Consider the following 15528-nt stretch of genomic DNA (forward strand, 5'->3'; position numbering starts at 1 on the left):
GTGTTTTGCTGCTTGTGTCTTACTGTTTGTGCATGCACTGTTTTCAGGCTCTGCACAATACAGTCTGAGAACATGGTCATCAAAACAGAGCACGCCCAGGCGTTGAGTCAGCTGACAGCCCAGAATGAAGCTCTCCGGAACAACTTCAGAGATCAGGTCAGGAACCTGCAAGAAGAGCACAGGAAGACAGTAGAGACACTTCAGCAGCAACTCTCCAGAGTAGAAGCTCAGCTCTTCCAACTCAAGAGTGAACCAAGCACTAGAGGTAACTTCCAGGCAGAATACCAGGTTTTCATGGGTTAGTTACCAATTTGTGTACCTCAGTCTGAAACTAAAATGTGCTTACAGTGTTTGCTTCTGTGAAATCACCAGCAACTTTTTCTGGGAAATCTGCAGCATGCTGTATCAGTCCACAGATACCAAGTCAGGAATACATCCTTGTTATTATTTACTGTTGCTTCAGAATCCTGAGGTCCTTGAATACATCCAGAGGAGGGCAACAAATGTGATGTTAAGGGCAGGAAGGAGTGTCCTATGAGGAGCAGCTGAGGACTCTGGGTTGGTCTAATTTAGAGGAAAGCAGGCTGAGGGCAACCTCATGGCTGTCTTACAGATTCCTGAGTGGGGGAAGTGAGGAGGGAAGTGCTGAGCTCTTCTCCCTGGTATTCAGTGATAGGACATGTGGGATTGGTTCAGAGCTGCCATGAGGAGGTTCAGACTGTGCATTTTAGGAAGCATTTTCTTACTGAGAGGGTGATCATCCTCTGGAACAGGCTTCCCATTAATTGATTTGATTGATGCCTGAAACAGAGGCATTTTGACAATGCCCTTGATAATGTTTAAACTTTTGACACGGTCAGGCAGTTGGACTAGATACTTGTTGTAGGTCACTTCCAACTGGAACTAATTCTGTTCTAGAATCTGCACTGCTGATACCTGTTCTGCAGTATCAGACAGATGGAGGGAAACTACTTTGAAAATATTTGGTATTCTTGTCATGTTTCAGGTTTTGGAGCATGCTGGACATCTGCCTCAAGTATGAAGTGTAAAGCTAAAGAAAAGTGTTTTGGAAGCTGTTTTAAGAATTTTATTTGTATACATGCTCTTTATTATACTTGCTATTTGATCCTTCTTCCAATTTGAGATTTTATTATGTTCAATCTCAAGTGCTGTTTTCTTATCTGTATAGTCACTAATCAGGATGTAGTTGGACATTTGCCAAGCAGCAGTAGCAGTTTAAGAAGTTGCTCTGTTATTACTGAAGTAGAGGGGTCATGCACACAGTAATGAAACAGAAGAATTTACACTTCCCACAGGACTGGTTGAAACAAAAGCAAATTGTTTTCCATTAAAGATATTTGTTACTCTTACGGTAACTAAAACACTAAAACTAAAATCTTCAGGCAGATGTACATGAAGGTTTCACAGTCACTGAAATACAAATTGCTAGTCAAGTTTAGAAGCAGACTTTGATTGGAATGGCCATTCAGAGGTGAAAGGCTGTATTTTACTATTACAAATGTTATGTGCGTAGCTGGCTTTTTCTTTTGACTTCACCTTCCCAGGCATTTTGAAGACTATTTTATGTACCACTCTCAATCTCTGACAGTCACACCTAGGAAATGGCCCTCTCAGTTTCATTCTGATGTGAACATCAGTAAGTATCTTTCAGGTCCAGCTGTTTCAAATCCAGCAACGAAGACCTTGAGAGAGCGGCGGAGCACTGACCTTCCTGTGCTTGATGTGCACACTGTGGCTAGGGAGGAGGGAGAAGGTATGGAAACAACAGACACAGAGTCTGTGTCCTCAGCCAGCACCTATGTTCAGTCCTTGGAGCAACTGCTGAACTCACCAGAAGCAAAGCCTGGTAGGTAGGACGTGGCTGTCAGGAGTGCTTGCCTACATAGGTTGCAGAAGTTCGTGCCCTCAAAATATTTTAGCTCATTGTGTTTTCATGCTCTTAGGTGCAAGACAAGTCTAGTCAAGTGCCCCTGAGTTTACACTGTCCTGAACTTTTGTAGGAGTTTTGCCATTGATTAAGGACTTACAGTAGGACATTTCTACAGGTTTTAGTCACTTAAAGACATCGTATTTCTGAGCTTTTGAAGGGAAAAGACTGGGTGAGCAAGTCAGTGAATTGTTACAGAAATTTTTGTATTCTGGATACGTCTCTACTAGGGACAGTTAAGTGCTGATTTAACCCTGTTAGTGAAAGGATAAAATTTCTCTTTATCTTAATGAGGCTTATTAGAACAGTACTTTATTCATAAGTTTTTTTTCCTAGAAAAGTGAAATCCAGCATGAAAAGTAATGTTTTAGGAGTCCCCAAAAACCGGAAAAATACATGGTAGTGTATAATCCTGTTTTAAAAGTCTGCTGAATACTTCATGGATAAATATCGAAAATCTCCATTTATGGGTAGGAAATAAGGAATAAGTTTAAACCAGGTATCTCAAGGTACTCTAGCACTATTTTGCCAGCCTCCTTCTAATATATAAACAGAAATAGATCAGAAAATAAGCATGCAGCAGCAGCAGTGGTGCCTGTTAAGTCTGCACTGTGACTTTGCATGAATTCTGTTCATAAGAAACTGCATTAATCAAGTTCTGATGTTAAGTTAGTAATGAAGTAGATGTAAGTGCTTTTTCCTTCTCTTAGTATTCTTTTCCAATTAATTGCAGAACCATCTCAGTGGCAAGCAGATCTCAGCAAGGATGAGCTGATTCAGAAACTAAACACAACAACTAAGAGTGCTGATCACTTGAATGAATTACTCCGTGAATCAGAAGCAACCAATGCAATCCTAATGGAACAAATAAAGGTTAGCAGACACACAAGAGATGTGAGGACAGCTCTAATTTTCATGGTGTCTTTCTTAGACCAAATATCTGTCAGAAAATCCCAGTGTATAAAATTTGGTGATGTATAATTTAATTTGGGAGGGCCTTTTATTCCACAGGTCTAATTAGTGCTTCTAGAGTATACTTCAGTTTTTTGGGATTTTTTCCCACCACAGTTTCTAGTTGGCTGAGGGGAAGTGGGAGAGGAGTGTGTAGGAGTAAAAGCTTCTACAAAAACTTCTTGAGTTGGAAAGTTTAATGTTTAGTAAAGAGTCTGTACTATTTTCTCTTAGATAAAAGCAGAAATTCCCAAGTAAAGCATTGTCTGGTTCCTGTTCTTGTAGCCTGTTTTAGCTGTTAAAAGAAGACACATGAACTAATGTATGAGTGAGCTTTCTGAAGACATTTGTATATGTACTAAGCTTTCTTTTGTAATATGCTTTTAAATTAATATAATCAGATTTCTGAGTTATTTAACTGTTCCACTGTTACTACTATTTTATCACTGATATTGTATCTGTATACTGCACAAATTTTATCCCAAAAGGGTATTTTTAGTCAATAAGATATTTCTTACAACATTATCACATATTTTATTTTCACTGCATTTTTGTCCTAAATATGTTGCTAAACATGCATTATTCTTTTTGAAGCAAGCTGTACAATTAATTTTTTAGCTCTTTAAAAGACCTTTGTTCAATTACTCATTAAGTGAGGCAAGCAGTATTACTTTTTTTTTCTTATCTGCAGCTTCTTAAGAATGAAATAAGAAGATTGGAAAGAAATCAAGAGAGAGAAAAGTCTGTGGCTAATCTAGAATACTTGAAGAATGTTCTACTGCAGTTCATATTTCTGAAATCAGGAAGCGAGAAGGAACGGCTGCTCCCAGTTATAGACACCATGTTGCAGCTCAGCCCTGAAGAGAAGGGGAAGTTGGTTGCAATTGCCCAAGGTAGGTGGTGTTCAAAATATTGTCACATAAAAGAGGAAAAGTGAAAAGGGAAAGATATAGTTCTGTGCTGTCTGTTGTGTAGACCTTTGAGAAAAAACAAAACTTAGTATCATAATGCCAATGAACCAGTCATAAAACCATTTTCTTTGTCAGGAAGTTACTATTCAGTTTTCAATAAACAGAACAAGTACCATAAAATTGACATAAAATATAATTTCTTCTGAAACATTCACATTTTAGGAAGACAATGGTAAGTTGAAAATTTTAGTGTGTTCATGTTTTGAATAGAGTTTAAAAAAAATTGTCAAAATAGAGGTTTATATAGTTGAATTATTTTCTTTGCAGATGTTCTAAACAGATAACTCAAGTGGTCCTCTCAAGGCAGTACTGCAGATCTAATATTAGTTTCAATATAATACATTTAAAAATATCTTAAAATATGCTCTTCATTGAAGAAATAAAAGAACTAGGGAAGGATATAAAATAGTTAGGCATTTACAAGATATAAACACTGGATTTCTGTGTACAGTAGTGTTCTGTTTCTGCCTGAGACACTTTCAGCAGCATTTTTTCTCTTAAATGCTCTTTAAGGTATTGTTTGTCACTTCTCAATGACAGTAACTGTAGCTTCTTGTACTTCATTAGCAACTGACTTATACTTTATCTTAGAATTAATATAAACAGTAAGCAACACATGTACATATCAGAACTTAAAACTTGTGAACAAAATCACATTAAAAAGGGAAGTGTTCAAGTATTGCATCCCATGATAGGCTGTGCATTTGGAAAAACAAGATGTAAGTTAAGTTAAAAGCATGTTGATGTTGTTTTGGCCCTCTAATGATGACTGATTGGATTTTTCTGGAGAACAGTGATAAATTACCTTTTTCAGACATTCTTAAGTACCCAAAGTCAAGTGGATTTGGTGGTATAATCCATGTCTATGGCAGCCCAAGAGTGAATTCCTTTCTCGCCAAGCTTGAGGGCAGCATTTGAAAAAGGATGAAGGCAAGGAAAGGGGGCAAGGATATGTAATTAAATGATGTACTGTCTGACATAATAAATGTCTAAGATAATATCAAGTATTTTTTCTTCCTCCTGCAGGTGAAGAAGAGAGTACCTCACGGCCTTCTGGGTGGGCTTCGTACCTCCACAGCTGGTCAGGACTTCGATAAAACAGTGGAAACACTGCATCTTTAAAAACATTCCACAACTGCAAAACTGAGAAATCTTACTGTAGATCTGTTGGTGTTGTATCATTGAACTACAGGATTTTATTTTTGTGTGGGTTTTTTTCAGTTTTTTAGGCTCCACTAAGAAAGAAGTCTGCAGTAGCTCTGAAAGATGGTCCTATGTTATGCTCTGGCAGCAGTGAACTATTTTTCCTGAAAATGTTAAAACAGATAATAAGAACTATGAGAAGTGACAAATTCATTGCAAATAATTTGGAAACAGAATTTGTCAACCTGTGATAGTTCTTTTGATATCAGTTTAAAAGTTGACCTTATATTAACTGGAATAACTAGAGTTTAGATTTTAAGCATTTAAAAGTGTTTACAGTTGCTTTCACATATCACTGTCAGCTAGCTAATCTATATGGTTAGTGTTACTCTCTGCACATTTTAGAAATTTTAAATTATTTCCTCTCTTGTGAAGGCTACAAAATGTAAGATATTTAAGAACCAGGGCATTTTCTGCTTTAAAGTTGTTGTCTTTCTTAAATTATTTTGCTTTTGCAGAACATGAAGGCAACAGTTCACAAAATGTAGAGGGTGCAAAAATCTGTATGAAATACAGTGCTTGTCACACTTGGGCATGGTACTATAGCAGAGATTAATGGCATCTATGGAGGCCTTAGGATAGTACTCCAAGACTCAGAGGTCCTAAGTGAGCTGAAGCTTTATGACAAAGGGCTTAAGCTAGAGTTTTTTAATCTGAGCTTGGAAGTTTGTGGAAAAGACCAGGAAAAAAGGTTCCATTACTGTAACAATGTCTCTAATTGGATGACAAGACTACTCACGCTGACTTAGTCATAGTGAAGACACTAAAGAATGAATCTGAGCCCACAGGTCATAACATCAACTTCTGAGAGAAAAGAATGAAGCTTTTGTCAATAGATGCATTTTTTAAATGTTCTAATGATTGAAGATCTTATTCTCTCCAAGTACCTATGTGTGTACATTGTTTGCACAGATATTTGCACAGATGAGATGGTCTCTGTTCCAGGTTACTCAACAGAATGTTATAGGTTTTTCCCAAGAAAAATAAATTTCTACCATCTCTTCTTCTATTATCAACACAGCACCTCTTTTCACCTTCAGTTGTCTGTTCCCTTATATAGTCCATAATGCCTTTCTCCATCTTAATTTATTTGTAAGGTTTTAAAAAGCATACACATGTTTGAGTCCTGCTTATGTTTAAACCAGAGTCTTTCTGTCTATTTCACTCATATTTTCATATTCTCTGTTGTTTTACAGAGAGTCTTTCCCTGGTACCCATACAAATACTAAATAGGGCTCTTCCTTTCCTATCTACCTTAGCTCTGCGGAAAAGATGCTTGTTCCTTTAATATTGCCTTATTTCAGACTGAGATTAATCTGAACATATGAACAGCTGAATGGCAACATGTTGAGAATAAACTGTTCAGTGAGTTTGCTTTTGGTTTAATTTTTTGCTTGTTACATATATTTCAGTACACAATCAACAAAGCCAACAGGCTTTATTTAGGTATTTTCATTCCTTTCCACTGTTTTAGGCACTTCTATTTTCTTCCCTTCCAGTATATATTTTAACTGGAACCTTTATGGTTTGTGCTGCTAGGGAAAACATCCTCTGGGAACTTTCAGAACATAGAACTGATCAACAGTAGTGTGAGGGACAAGTCTTTTAGGTGTCTGTAGGTAGCAAGCAGGAGGCTGTGTTTAGGCTTTCTGCATTTGCCTATGGAATGATTTGGACCAGATCTCGGATGCTGGATTCCAACTCCTTATTCAGCTGGATTTGGTAGTGTCACTCAGAAGAATGCCAAAACAGCAACAGGAGAGATTTAAAACATGTATAAAAATAAGTGCTAGTCATCTTCCTGCTGTGACTTTAACAATGGAAGCACATGAGTAGAAGGGAATGGCTTTGTCTCACTTAGTTCACACTCCGTTTGCTGCTGACCTGATTTAGTCTCTGCTATTGCTTAAGAGCTGTGACAAGTTCCTCTTAAAATGCACATATTTCAGAACTGTAAATTATTGAACATTGTAAGCTGTGAATAAAGGTGTGCAAGTAACATATATCACTGGCTATATGAAATACCAGTTGCTTATTCACTTCTTTCAAGTCTGAGCTGCATGCTCACTGTTTTTAGTAAAACTTGAGTACCGTACTTATGAATGGAGTGAACAACTTGCATTAATATATTTTTTTTACAATGAAAGATAGAGATCTTAATTAGTATAAAAATATTTTAATAATTGTTACTGAACTGTTTTCTGTTGCTAAGATTGCCAGAACTTACCTATATGGCAGTAAACTGACTGTAAGAAAATAAAGTTTAAAAGAATTGAGTAAATGGCACAGAAGAATGTGAACTGGAAACAGGATTATTTTGCATAGAGAACTTTTTCTATGTCAGATATTTGCATTTTAATGTACAGCATTGTAGCTGTGATTTGCTTTCAAGAAACAGTTTAAAGTTTTAACTAGGACTGCTGCTTCTTAATATAGTGTGGTGCTCTTTTTGGAAGAGCACTGTGCTGACTTTGCTTTCTGGTTCCTTTTGTTTTCTTTACAGTGCCACATTTATTAGAATGTTTCACAGAAAATATCAGCCTTGCCCAAAATGTTTATGAGCTTAGGACCATTTTTTATCTTTTAACAGCCTTCCTTCAGCCCAAGCATTAGGAGAGCATAATAATAAAAATAATAATAATAATAATAGTAATTCTGCTGTCACTATACAGATTATATATTAAGTAAAAACCAAAAATGGGAGTGATTCAGCGTTCCCAAACCTGCACTGTGGCTGAATTTTCAGCTCTCTGACACTGACTTAGAAATGGGTTTTATGTCTTTCATTTTCCCTTCATCCGGAAGGGAGACTCATCTGTGCAAGCAAAAAGTGCTCCAGCTGCAAGACAGGAAGATGAGAACTTGTCAGGCTGTTGTATAGATGTGGCCAGTTGAATGTGGGGTTCAGGATGGCCCAAGGGAACCATGTTAGAAATTATACACTGGAGAGTAAGGTTGCTTTTTTTCTTTCATGACTCTCCTTCCCCAAAGTAGAACTGTGAGAATACAGGCTTATATTATTTTCTAGATTTAAATCTTCTTCATCTACCTCCCTCCATCTGTTTGCTGTGATAAGAGATGATCTATTATGAAATTGTGGAGGAATGCCTAAAAATTCTCCTTACTTTGTACTAAGTGACTTTGAAGCCAGATTAAACATACATGCTTCATTTGGCTTATGCCTTAGCTTCACCCAGTGCACCAATACCTCCTAAACTACCTGCTAGTTGTACTGTTGTTGGTACTGTGAAAATATCTCACTTAGAAGTCTTGCAAATAGCAGTCTCCACTCACAAGCTGAGAAACCAAATGTATGAAGAGATAAACATATATTTGTTGTAGTAATTTCAGAATTGCTAGTCTGGATAGATAAGTATTTTGTTTGGAAATATGTTTTTGGTGGCCTTTTCATGTGGCCATCACTTCAATAAAATTCACCTTTACTCAACAGAGTGACTTTTTTTTCCATAAATGCCTGTTCTTATCTGAGAAAATGGTACTCAGGTGCAAGGTAGAAAACAAGGACTGTCTACCATTGTATCGAAGAGATTTTATGGATCTGATGTGGTATACACAGCCTGTACTTTGGAAGGCATCTACAGCAATGGATTCTTCTGGGTGAACAGAAAAATTGGTTTGTTCTAGGGTTGTTAAAAAAAAATTTAAAAGTTCATATAAATGACTTCAAATGTGTTACTAAATTGTCACCAGCAATCTGACAATATTAGACATGAAGGAGAGGAGGGTTGCAGAAGCTGTTAATGGCCTTGTTAGCAGGATTGCACTTAGTGTGTTTGAGTACTAACTACCATATAAATCAGCATGCATTTCTAATTGCACTCAACTTTGAAATGGCCATCATTACCTCTTCCCTAATAGGCTGTGATAATTTTTCTTTATCTGCATAATTGTCCTAGTGCAAAGATTACAAGCTCAGTGGATGAAGAGATGCTTGGTTTGATTAAAGCAAGGGTTTGGTGTGTTTATTTTCTTGCCAGCCATTTTTCTTAGATCATGCTTATTGCACAAATACGTGATCAGAGAGGGGATCATAAGCCGTGAAAAGAAGACATAATAAACGGATCTAAGGGTCAAAAAAGAGAGCCTGATACCTGCAGTCAGCTTCTAACAGCTTTCACATAAGTTTATATATGCTATGGGGAAGGGAAATAATAATCTGACCACTTTTTAAATGAATTTGATTAAAATTTTTCATATGGTTCTGAAAGGATGAGAAGATGCATCTTAGATTCAGGAACATCTTTCCTTTGCTTCCTGTCCTGTGTTTCTCAGGCTCATTCTGAGGATTCAGGCTGGATTGAATAGTGAAGATTGAGAATAGTAAAACAAATATGGAAATGATCAGTTACTGCTCCAACAAATCAGCGTGCCTTGGTATTGGCAATTTTTTTTTAAATGCTATCAGCCTAAAGGCTTCTTAAGAATCCAAGGTAAATGTAATCAGTGTCAAAAACAGTGTGCTCTTTTGGGCATGGGCACAGTCCCAGTCCTCCCAGAGCAGCCTTTGAAAGTGTTTTAAATTGATAGACACTGGATAGCAGCTCTGTACAAGCAGAGGATTTAAGTGGGGTTTATTGTTTCAGTGCCTGAAAATCAAAGCTTGTTCTGAGAACACTCAGGCTGTTTCTGGAGGGGAGGTACGTACTAGCTCTTGGCTCTCTTGCCCTTTGCAGCATGCAGAGCATCTCAAAAAAAAAAAAAAAAAAAAAAAAAAAAAAAGCACAGAAACCATTACAGAGCTTCAGAAAAAGGCTTCTACCCAAATGCTGGTTTACTGTTATTACTCCCCTTTGTGGAGTTAAGTTGCTGATGCTCAGCATTACTCTTGCCAAGGGAGAAGGCCAATTGCATCATTTTGGCTTTAGCATCCACATATTTATACAGACTAGTTAATGTTCCTCTCACATCCAGTCACAGCATTGGCTTAAACCTGTAGCTGTAGCAATCCAGGTGGAGCTGCCCACCTTTGCAAGGGACCAGGCAGGTGCTCCCTCTGCTCCAGGGGCAGAGGGCTGCAGCCTCTGCAACAGGGAGAAAAGCAGATGGTGGTAATAAAGCCCTAAACAGTTCCTGTTGCTGACGTGGCAGCTCTCTGTCCCTGCCCTGACTACCCACCAGCCTTTCTCTTGGAAACTGGTTAAACCAGTTGATTGCAGTGGTGGGGGGTAGTGGAAATCTTGCAGGAAGAGGATTTTCAGAAAATGCAGAAAAGCTAAGGGTAGGTTTATAACATTCTGGGATAGATGGGAATTGGAGTGACAAAATCTTGAAATAGAAAAATTACACACTTTTACTACAAAAAATGTGAGAGTAATACCATGATCTCCAAGAGTCATTATTTCTTAAAGTACCTGTTTTGTGGTGCTGCTGTAAGTTTCTACTTTGGCCATTTCTGTGTCTGCACAAGTACTGATCTTGTCATGAAGCAGAAATTTATGCTGCTAAATATGGAATTTTATTGATCAATTTTCCAGAAGTTTGAGATTGATCAATAAAATTTATATCCTTGGTTTTGCAGTCTCCTTCCGTCTTCCAAGAAAAAGTGATGCCAAATATACTAGGTGTGTCTAAAATGCATGAAGCAGAAATCTGACTTCTTTTATATGGATGTCAGAATGATCACTAAAATGTCTTCTGGTGTTCTGAGCAAACTACTTATTTTTTTAATAATAGCAATGTTTTTTAGTGATATCAAATAGTGGTCAAAACTTATTTATTCAATTAATTAGTGGAGTTAATAATGAACAAAAATGTGAAACCTAAATAATTTTTCGCCCATTAATTCATTAACAGCTTTGCTAAGAATATTTAGCTTGACACACCATGTTTAAAAATTATTCCTAATTACATGGTCAAAGTTTCCTTCCCTGTTGCTTTAGCTTCATAGCTTTGGAGGTGTGACATGCACACTGACACAGTTTACAATTAAATTCCGTTGATTATATTAAGGTAAACAATCATGGGGCTGCTCTGCTAACAGGCTCTCAGAGTCAGAATAGGCTTAGATTGGATATTAGAAATAAATTCTTTACTGTGAGGGCGGTGAGGCCCTGGAACAGTTGCCCAGAAAAGCTGTGGATGTCCCATCCCTTGAAGTATTCAAAACCAAGTTGGATGGGGCTCTCAGTAACCTGGTCTAGTACAGGACATCCCTGCCTGTGGCAGGGGGGTTGGAACTACATGATTTTTAAGGTCCCTTACCACACAAACCATTTTATGAATCTACCATCTGCAGTTGCGTGAAGTTGGAAGAAAGCAAAAGCTCGAGCAAATACCACAGTCAGAAGTTACTTACAAAATACTTTTTCATTTCCAGAAAAAGAACTTGATGTAAAGATGCTGATATTTGTGATTGGAGACAGGCAGTCAAATTCTTTGACCAAGCAGCTGCCTCATCATCTGTCCTCAATAACCCTTCCTTTCTCACTTCTCCCCCAGGCCTACAATAATGGCCAATAATGCTTGTTCAATGTCAGCAAAGCTGATCGTGCATTTAGCTCTGTAAAGGCTCTGTGCTGTCACTTTAGAGTGACAGAATCATTTAGGTTGAAGAAGACCTCAAAGCATCCAGTTGTTAACCTGGCACTGCTGAGTCCATGTCACTGAAGTGTCACTGCCAACTGCAGTACAGTAAGTTTGTACTGCATCATTTCAACAGTGATGGAAAATGTAAAGTAGTCTGCAAACAGAACATCAAAAGCATATGCCTACTTAAAACTGCATTTTACTCTGGTCTCAAAGGGAGAGATGAGAGTAAAAAAAAACAGCATTAATTTTGTGATTAATATGCTGGTCTGGAGACATGGAGTCCAAATTCCCTGCTTTGCCACATGCTTCCTTTGTGAATTTAATTTCAGCGTCTCTGTCTCTATTTCCTGACTTGCCTGCTGGGGATAATAGCACTTCTGTACCTGATGCCAAGTGCATTAGCAGCAGAATGTTAAACTTTGTGATGGGTTTGTAAGCTGAAATAAGTAGGCAGATTACCATATTTTCTTTAAACTGCATAGGAAGAAAATCATCATTGGCTGCATTACACTGGAATGGAAGGAATGATCTCCTTACGAGTCTGTGGTGTGTGTTTTGTGAATCCTATTAAATTACTTGCTTGAGTATTCTGGACTGAATTTTACAAGTTAATTAGAATGCCAGCATGGTCTAATACTATGTAATGGATAATTAATTACAATTAAGAATTGTTATTTCTGTTGTAAAGAAAGACAAAACAAAAATTTAAATCAGCCCCGAGGCACAAATTTGCTGCAAAGTGCAGACAGCCTGGGGAGGGAAACTGTGAAACTGAATTCCTGGCTTTTCTTGGTACTTAGTGTTTCCAAAAGCTGCTAGTACTTAGTGTTTGGCATTTGAACATGTTTGGGGAAGGCTCTCCCACTCTCTATGAGAATGCCTTTGCTACTTTGAGATTATATTGCTAGCAGACCAGGCTTTAGGGATTTCATATTTAAAAGCCCTGGAAAACTGTACATGATGCAATTCACTCGCTGTTAAATCCATTAAAGTGCCCTCCAAAGGAAGCGCCACACCGGCTGCGCTTGTTGGCTGGCACTGCCTGTTAATAATTTCCAGAATTTACTGGTTTGAAGTTTGCGGCCCTGCTAGTTGCACACCTGCCCAGCCACCTCCCTGCCCTGTCAGGCTGGGCTGGTCAGAGGTGCTGACCAGGGACAGCCACCTCACACAGCTCCCCAGCAGGATCAGCAATGAGAGAGACCCTAAAATCCTTGCACACAAGCTGAGGTTAATTAAAGACATTCATGAAGCTGCCTACAAGTAATGGCAGACTGCCCAAAGCAGATTGGAAAAAAACAAAAGGGTTGTATTACCTTCAGCTGGCACAGAATGAGTACTTACTTCTTTAGGTAATATAAGGAAGCTTTGCTGATAGACTCATGAAAATAGGTGGGTGTTTTGGGGTTGGGTTTGGTTATTTTGTGGGTTTTGTTTTGTTTTTTTAATTGAGGAGGGGTGGTGTGATTGGTTTTTCAACATAATCACGCCATGGCTGAGGTTGGCAGGTAGCTCTGGGGGGTCACTTGTCCAACCTCTCTGTTCAAGCATGGCTACCTACAACCAGATTCCCAGGATCACATCTGGATGTCTGTGGAGTACCTTCAAGGGTGGAGAATCCACAGCCTCCACAGACAACCTCTGCCAGTGTTCACTCACTCTCACAGCAAAAATTTCCCTGATGTTCAGAGGGAACCTCCTATATTTCAGTCTGTTCCCCCTGCCTCTGTTCCTGTCGCTGGATTCCACTGAAAAGATAATGGCTTTGTCCTCCTTTCACCCTCTCTTTTCAGATATTTTTATGAATTGGTGAGATGTCTCTGAGCCTTCTCTTCTTTGGGCTGAGCAGTCCTAGCTCTCTGTCTCTCCTCACAGGAGAGGTACTCTAGTCTCTAAAAAATATTAGTGACCATTTGACGGGCTTTTTCCATGTCTCTCTTGTACTGGGAAGCCCAGAACTGGGCTCAGCCCCCCAGGTGTGGCTTGAGCAGTGCAGAGTAAAGGAGAAGGATCACATCCCCCTCTTCTGGCATATCATCCCTTCCCTTTTCAGCCATATACACTATTTTCCTCTTTATTGCAGAAATGTATTCTCTGTGATGCTAAAGTCTTGCTGTGTTTGATTCCTCGTCTTGGCAAGCAAAAATGAACCCTGCCAAGGAAAAAAATAACAAATAAACAAACAAAAGTACTACAGACAGTCTGTGTTTCTACAGCTGTGGTCCTCTCTAGAACCATGCTTTTGGCACTGCCATCAAATACCTTTTGTGCATCATAATCCCCCAAAATTACATTCTTTTCCTGGTTCTGATGGATACCAAAGTGGAGGTGCTCCATGTTTGAATTGTTCTTTCTGATCTGTGCTCACTCATCCCTGTCTATGCTGATCTTCACTGGCTTAACACATTCCTTTGGGCTGTCTTCTTGGAGCCATATAGATAGTTCCTTAATCCTGGCAGGCAAATATTTGCATTTTTCATTCCAACCCGCCACTTCCTTGTTCTGATATTAAGGACAACAATGGGTGGTGATACAGACAGCTCAATAATATCACCTTTTCTGTTATGCTCCTTTCATTTATCCACAGTCTGCCTTTGAACCTCCCGTGATTTGGAATGAGGTCGCTTCTCTCCAAGTGAAGTGGAAGGTTTGGCACTGTTGGAGGTAACTTTCTTACATTTACTTTATACATTTCTGAGCCTGAGCGAGGTGCTAGCCTTTCCCCACACCGTTGCTTATTAACGCTGTTGCATTCTTAAATAATGTTGATCTAAACCGGACTCTGGCTCCAGCAAAACACACTTAAGCATATTTGGCACTCCAAGGTGTGGCGAGAGCTTTCTTGCTACAAATTATCCTGCACTACCCAACCACGTGTAGGAAACAGTGAAAATACTTGGAATTGTTTTGACAGCAATTTTCGGTTCTGGAAAAAAAAAAAAAAAAAAAAAAAGAAAGAAAGAAAAAACAAAGAAAAAAAGCCGAAAAACACGAAACCAGCACCAGCCTCTCCGAGGAGGCACCTATTTCACATAACTGCGGGGCGCTCCGGCCCCAGCATCTTCCGCAGGGCGGACAGAGGAGGCGAACGATGCCTCCCGCGGGTCCAGCGGGAAACACCGGGGAGGGACAGGGGGATCCCAGCTCTGGGCAGTGACTCCGGTCCGCTTCTCGGGGAGGGCAGGGAGATCCCATGTCCCGGCGGTGCCTGCCCTCTTTCCCGGCCGGGAGCGGTGGGATCCCATTTCCCGGTGGTGCGATCCCATGTCCCGGCGGTGCCTGCCCTCTTTCCCGGCCGGGAGCGGAGCGATCCCATGTCCCGGCGGTGCGATCCCATGTCCCGGCGGTGCCTGCCCTCCTTCCCGGCCGGGAGCGCTGCAATCCCATGTCCCGGCGGTGCCTGCCCTCTTTCCCGGCCGGGAGCGGTGGGATCCCATGTCCCGGCGGTGCCTGCCCTCTTTCCCGGCCGGGAGCGCTGCGATCCCATGTCCCGGCGGTGCCTGCCCTCTTTCCCGGCCGGGAGCGCTGCGATCCCATGTCCCGGCGGTGCGATCCCATGTCCCGGCGGTGCCTGCCCTCCTTCCCGGCCGGGAGCGGTGGGACCCCATTTCCCGGCGGTGCGATCCCATGTCCCGGCGGTGCCTGCCCTCTTTCCCGGCCGGGAGCGCTGCGATCCCATGTCCCAGTGGTGCGATCCCATGTCCCGGCGGTGCCTGCCCTCCTTCCCGGCCGGGGCAGAGACCCCCCCTCCCGCCAGTGCCCTTCCCTCTCTCCCCGCGCGGGGGCGCAGCGGGCGGGGCGCGGCGCGGGCGGAGCGCGCCCCCTGGCGGCGGGCGGGGCCGGCGGGGCCCCCAGCGCCATTACCGCGGCCGGCGAGGCCCCGCCCGCCGCCGGTGGGGAGCGCTT

The 15528-nt window shown here is 40.6% G+C and overlaps 1 protein-coding gene across 1 annotated transcript in view; it reads left to right on the forward strand.

Moving 5' to 3' along the window:
• Positions 1 to 8521, forward strand: part of GCC2 (GRIP and coiled-coil domain containing 2) — a 31591-nt gene extending 23070 nt beyond the window's left edge. Inside the window, exons 19-23 of the mRNA XM_063149865.1 lie at positions 48 to 265; positions 1673 to 1867; positions 2682 to 2821; positions 3591 to 3792; positions 4897 to 8521. Coding sequence (XP_063005935.1) covers positions 48 to 265; positions 1673 to 1867; positions 2682 to 2821; positions 3591 to 3792; positions 4897 to 4967 — 826 coding nt within the window. The 3' untranslated portion in view covers positions 4968 to 8521. The remainder of the gene's footprint in view (positions 1 to 47; positions 266 to 1672; positions 1868 to 2681; positions 2822 to 3590; positions 3793 to 4896) is intronic.
• Positions 8522 to 15528: the final 7007 nt, after the last annotated feature.

This window comes from Melospiza melodia, chromosome 2 (genome assembly GCF_035770615.1).
Source record: "Melospiza melodia melodia isolate bMelMel2 chromosome 2, bMelMel2.pri, whole genome shotgun sequence".
Lineage (NCBI taxonomy): Eukaryota > Metazoa > Chordata > Aves > Passeriformes > Passerellidae > Melospiza > Melospiza melodia.